Source organism: Pinus tabuliformis, chromosome 6 (assembly GCF_031772625.1).
Source record: "Pinus tabuliformis cultivar Carrire ecotype Pingquan chromosome 6, CPIR1, whole genome shotgun sequence".
NCBI lineage: Eukaryota > Viridiplantae > Streptophyta > Pinopsida > Pinales > Pinaceae > Pinus > Pinus tabuliformis.
The window spans coordinates 492,328,602-492,334,721 of record NC_142292.1 but is presented as its reverse complement, the minus strand read 5'-3'; the positions used below and the strand labels follow the sequence as shown (position 1 = coordinate 492,334,721).

The window sequence follows — 6,120 nt, the reverse complement described above, 5'->3', positions numbered from 1 at the left end:
AGCAACAAAATTCCAAACAAATGTATTGCTTCGGGAAACTATATGTACCACTCAATACGACATCGGGCTTTCCAGCGTTTCCTCCACTAATTTTCCTCTTTCCTTAACTTTTTCACACAGTCGATGTCTATGCCATATGGAAATGTAACGAGTCAATGTTAGACTACACTCTATAAAACCGTTTATATAAGTACTCCTATAGTGAGCACCATGTAGATCATTAATTGTGTATAGCAGATAAATTTTGTAAAAGGGCATCAAAAGGAATCAAAGTTCCATATTCGAGTAGTTGGCCTCGTGGATTAGTTACCACTTTGTACATGGGTTTGGTAGATTAAACAATGTTTTGCATGAGCGTTGAGATGTACCAAAAGATATATGAGTGAAAATGGAGAATAATTTTGTTTTTTCAATTATGGAAACTAAAAATTCCATTTATATTTATAATTAATTTTATAATAAAAAGAAAATTTGAAATAAATTTATTATTTTGTATTTATATTAAAATACGAAGTTCTGTCACTCCACAACAATAAACCTATATTTATAACGACTTGATCTGTCAAATGCTCAGGCTCCATAGTTGCGAATGGCCATGATGAAAAGGTTACATAGTTAAAGCTGCAGAACTACGCAATAAATTTCAAGTGTGAATGTCAACCCATGCAGCATGAATTAATTGGGTTGATGAGTTGTAAGCTCCCAGGTAGTAGTTACCAACCTACCAGTTATGTCCACAGATTCTAGACTCTAGTGCAAATTCCAAACTCTAGCCATTTTAGCCATCACAGTTTGAGAATAGATTGTAGACCACTTGCACAGTTTGAGAACAGAATAGATTGTAGACCACTTGCACAGTTTGAGAACAAGAATATGTTCGATGGTTCTTAAGCTTCTTGCCATTAGATTTGGCCACAGGTAGGTGGTTTTTGCGTTTGGTTTTTTTTGTGTTTTTGTCTGAAAATTTTGAAATAGTGGCTTCATTGAACATAATATATGAATATAATTTGTGTTTCACATATTTATAGTTTAGTCATGGGATATTGCAAAGTACTCTTCCTTCCACCCTTCTTTGAACTTCTTGTGCTTGTTCTTGCTGGACTTTTTCTCTGCTATTTACATGGATTTAATAAGACTCAACTCTCCTCTTGATTCTTTATGGACTTTTGGGGTCTTGGTTCCATCAGTCTCTATTTTCTCCACCTTGTCTCATCATCCTAGTTTCCACTCCTAGAAAGCCTAATTTGACTACCAATCCACATAACTCAAATGCCCATCTTACTGATATATTGGCGAAGTCCTATAAATCCCCACCCAAACCCATAGGGGGAAGGCTAAGGCAAGGTGAAAACTGAGATTGGTCCCCAAACCAACCGAGGATGCTCATCCCCAAACCACAAATTTATAGTCACTTTTCACTACCAGTGTTGTATCCGCGACGGGCTCGAGTTCCGCGGCCTCACCCTCCCTTTGGATTAGAAAGGAAGGGAGATTTCAATGTGAAAGGAAATGGCGAGGGCTAACACATTGCATCAACACCTGTATTGCCAAAGATGGCATGTCCCTTACGTTTATATAGACCCGTTTTTGTTGTTGGTAATACACCCATCGCCCAAGCGAGACTCAGAATGATCTTAAATTTATATTATTTATATAATTTTTAAAAATTGTGTTTTTTCATCGTTTTAAACATCTTTTAAAATAAATCTCTGAAACACTATATTTTTATATATTATATATCTTAAATTTACTGTTAATTAAAATTAAAAAAAATAATAATACAAAACAGAGAATAATTAGACTACGTTATAAAAATATATATATCAATGAAGGAAGAATAATTAGACTACCTTATAAAAATATGTTGGGCAATAATTAAGTACTGAATCAACGCTAACAACTATTGGTTGCCTCTTTTAGTAAACACTTATATCACATAACTTGCATTAATGACTTCAGTTACTTGGGCTCTTAGATGTTCAATAAATTTTGAGTCCACAAGACTTTGAAGTGTCTTGTTTGTTTTTCTTCTACCGCCATTGACAATAGCTACATTCTAAATTTCTACCTGCTGGCTCTCATAATTAGTTGAATTCATGTAAAGAGGTCAGGAGCAGGGACAAAATTAGGTGAGTTTCCAGTCAAATATAATTAAAATTTTTACAAAATCGTAAATATTTTTCTTTGAAATTGTGAATATGGGTCAGTAAGGTGTGAAAATTGTGAAATTTAATAAGTGGATTTGTTTTGAAATTCCCAAGCTGGTCAATTTTTTTAATTCAAATTTCAAGACCAATCCATGTTTTTTTCAATGAAAATGAATTCATTATTTAGATGAAAAATATTAATTACCACTTTCTTTTATCACTTGAATATTATTTTACTTTCATATAATAAAGATGTAAAAATAGTGAGTCAATTCACTGTATAGTGTATAATATTTACTGGCATTTGTGCGAGATTGCTGCATTGGAGTGGGAGATAATGTCTGTCTCGTTCCATCATACCCTAAGGATCCATTCTCAGCGCCGATAGAGGTGATTGGGAAACTCTAGAATTAGATTTAATAATGAATGAATATGAATCTGTCATCTTTGCTGATTTAGCTAGATTTACTAATTTTCATAGATATAAGGGAAGTCAATTTATTGATATTTCAAAATTCAACTGTTTGATTTGTTTATATTAATTGAATTTTGAAAATATATAATTCAACTACTCTAAAATATATAATTCTCTGTGACCATGAAATAGTTATAAGCTGATATAAACATAACAGATACCTTGATCATAGACAGTTTAGAGTGATGAAAAAAACGTTAGTCAAAAGGTTAACTGGTTATCGATACGCTTTTGGAGACTGTTAAATGGTTGGTCAGTGATATTTTTATATAACCTATGCGTACTTTTCACACTATGGTGCACTTTACGATCCTTTTACACATTGAAAATTTCCAGCCTAAAAGTTAAATCTCTTGGTTCTTAAAATTTCTCTGTCACTCAAACCTAATTCTCAACACACCTGTCCGATAATATTTGAGATATTCGGTAAAAGGACAGTTAGGGCCGAGCTTAAATATTCTTTTTACGATATGTGCATAAATTAACACAGTCATGTCACTGTCATGGAAGATCTTAAGTAGCGAGATATTTCAAAAGACTGAGATTCAAGGCCACTGTTTAATAAAAAGATTACAACATGTACTGCAAAGAACAGAGAAAATTGTACTTTCCTGTGCTCCTCTTCTACTGGCCATTGCGGCTGGCTCCCAAGTCGTATCTCCTCGAAGATTTGTAGTTGGGATACAACACCTGGCCTGCTTCAATGCACTTCAAGTCCTCTACCAGAATCTCATAATGTTTTTTGACTTCCTCTGGGGATTTACCATTAACCATGGAAGCAACATTATGCCAACGGTCGGAGTGTCTTTGTCATAAAGAGCCAACACATTCTCAAATTGTTTGTTTTGCTTAGATGTCCATGAAGAATGCCTTCCCGATGAAGAAGCTGATTGAGAATCCATGGCACTCTTAGGCTTGGAACTGACACTTTCAGGCACAACGAATTCAATGGCAATGTTTACAGAGGAGAAAAATGTTGCTCTCGTGTATGTTCGACTGACCTTTCAACAATATTAACATCTGAGATGACAGAAAACAAATACCCAACTTAAACTTTTGGACAAAAAAAGGACCCAACATACACTTTGTGGCGAAAAACAAAGACCCAACAATGACAAAATATAGATTGGAGTGAACTCAATATAATTTTATATTAACACTTATGCCAAATTATCCTTTAATATAGAGGTTCCCGATACTACTCTATTTCAATCCACCTCTAACTGGTCAAAATTTGTTTGGGTTCTATTTTTTCTGAAAAATAGTATGAAGTCTAGGCCTTGCCACTTTTCTTTAGAGCATTATATAAGCAATGCCATTCCCATTAAATGTTGTACTGTAAAAATCTGCAAGGTTCAGTGATGTGGGGGTGTGTAAACATCTCAACTTTATTGAGTGTAATTTGTAGATCCTGCAGTGGGGGTGTGTGGTACTGGTTTGTATGACTGTCGATGATTTTCTTATGATTTGCAAGGTGACTCTGAGTACAATTTTGTATCATAAGATCAATAAACTGATTTTCTCGTGATTAGAATCTGACTTCGTAACAAAAATATTTCAAAGTTGCTTTCAATCCCATCCAAACATGGCAACTTACTAGAATTGGGAGTTTTTAAAATGTCAGCAATCCTCATGCATTTTTTCCATGTAATTAGAGATGTACATCTGTATGAGCTTATTTGTTCAATTTGGTACTTAAACAAGAATACTTAAAACAAGAATATAAATTGATTATCTTAAAAGAAATGTTTCACATTTTTTTCTTCTTCAATATTTGGTAGAAATTTATAGTTAAGATTTATAGGTTGTCCTCAATTTTTGTTGTTGGCATTCCAAAACAATTCAAAAATAGCTAAATTTTTTGTTTTGATTTTGGCCACAACAGGACAACCACCACAGTGTTGCTGCAAATTTTTTTGTCTAACCTATTCCCTAAGCAAATCGCCATAAGTGCTCAAGAAGGAGTAAGTCAATTCGTGTATATATATATATATTTTAATATGTGAGCAAAAAATTATATTTATATGTTTTAAACCAAATAAAATATTAGTTTTTTTATTTATTTGATAAAACATTAGATCACTTAAATAGATAGAAAAAATACGCAGTTTATTATAAATATTGAAAAACTTTTACCTAGACTTGAGAAATTATTAAATATTGTAAAGAATTAATAGGTATATTATTAAATGTTATAACGAATAAATAGGTATATTCCGTGGTGAATATCATTTTTTGAAATCAATGCAAGATTAATTTTTCAATATGTTTTTAATTCATGAATTGAAATTCATATATACTAATTAATTTATTTTTATTATATAGGTATTATATATCAAAAAATGTCTTCAAAAAAAGGGAATCGACTTTCCATCAAAAATTTCTTTGGATGGTTGAGTACATCTCAAGTTTTATTGCTTGATAAAGAAGGCCATGATTTTGATCTAAACGAAGATTTATATGTCTTGGGGCATAATAAAGAATGTGATGAAGAATTTCACGAGGGCGAACCTAGCACCCAAAAGAAAAAAAATGAAAGTAAGAAGAGAGTTTCGTGATTAGTGGAAAACTAAGTATAAGTGGTTGAGATAGGCAAAACATGAAGGAAAAACAGTTATGAAATGCATATATTGTGAAATTCATAAGGCAATGGGGCCATGGGGATTTGGGACTGGTTGCTCTACATTACAACATGATTATGTAGTTGTTCATGCTAGTTCAAACATCCATAAACTCTCACAGACAAAGTGGATATGTGGAAATGAGAAGAAAGTGAAGCCTATTACAGAACACATTGCATGTATTGATGATATGAACAAAGAAAGAGTCATCACTACTATGAAATTAGTGTATTGGATGGTGCAAGAGGATCTACCACTCTCAAAATATGAATCTCTTTGCTTGTTTACAATGTCCTTACACACACCAAATATGCCAAAGAATAAATATTATACATCATATACAAATCACATGGTTGCAAAAGAATTCCTTTTTGCTATATCTCAATATCTTGAAGAGCTACAAATTTCAAAAATGCTAGATAGCCCTTTTTTTTCATTGATGCTAGATGAAAATACAAATCGTAGCTTAGAAAAGCATCTTGTGGTTTATGCCACGTTTTTAAACTCAAAAGGATTGGGGCCTCCAATTTCACAGTTTTTAAAGCTCATAAATGTTTGTGATGGAAGAGGGAAAACAACTTATGATGCAATCAAACATTTAATGGAATCAAGGGGTCTTTCAAAAGAAAGATTGATAAGAGTTTCCACAGATGGTGCTTCTTCAATGGTTGGTAATGAAAATGGTTTTATTACTTTCTTGAAGAAAGATGTACCTAATCTTGTAGGTGTTCATTTCATTGCTCATCGTGAAGCTTTAGCCGCATCAGATGCTTCAAAAAGAATACCTCAATTATTGTTTGTTGAGAAATTAGCAAATAAGATATATTCTTGGGTGCAAAATTCTATGAAAAGAAATAGTCAACTTATTGCTCTATAA

General features: G+C 32.7%; 1 protein-coding gene and 1 pseudogene across 1 annotated transcript; one reads left to right on the top strand and one right to left on the bottom strand.

The window, feature by feature from the left end:
• Positions 1 to 3,246: 3,246 nt before the first annotated feature.
• Positions 3,247 to 3,524, bottom strand: LOC149259471 (protein RADIALIS-like 3 pseudogene; annotated as a pseudogene).
• A 1,747-nt stretch (positions 3,525 to 5,271) lies between these two features.
• On the top strand, positions 5,272 to 6,120 carry LOC149259470 (uncharacterized). Its single transcript, XM_089454234.1, has one exon. It carries the CDS (start codon positions 5,272 to 5,274, stop codon positions 6,118 to 6,120), a length of 849 nt encoding a protein of 282 aa, XP_089310360.1.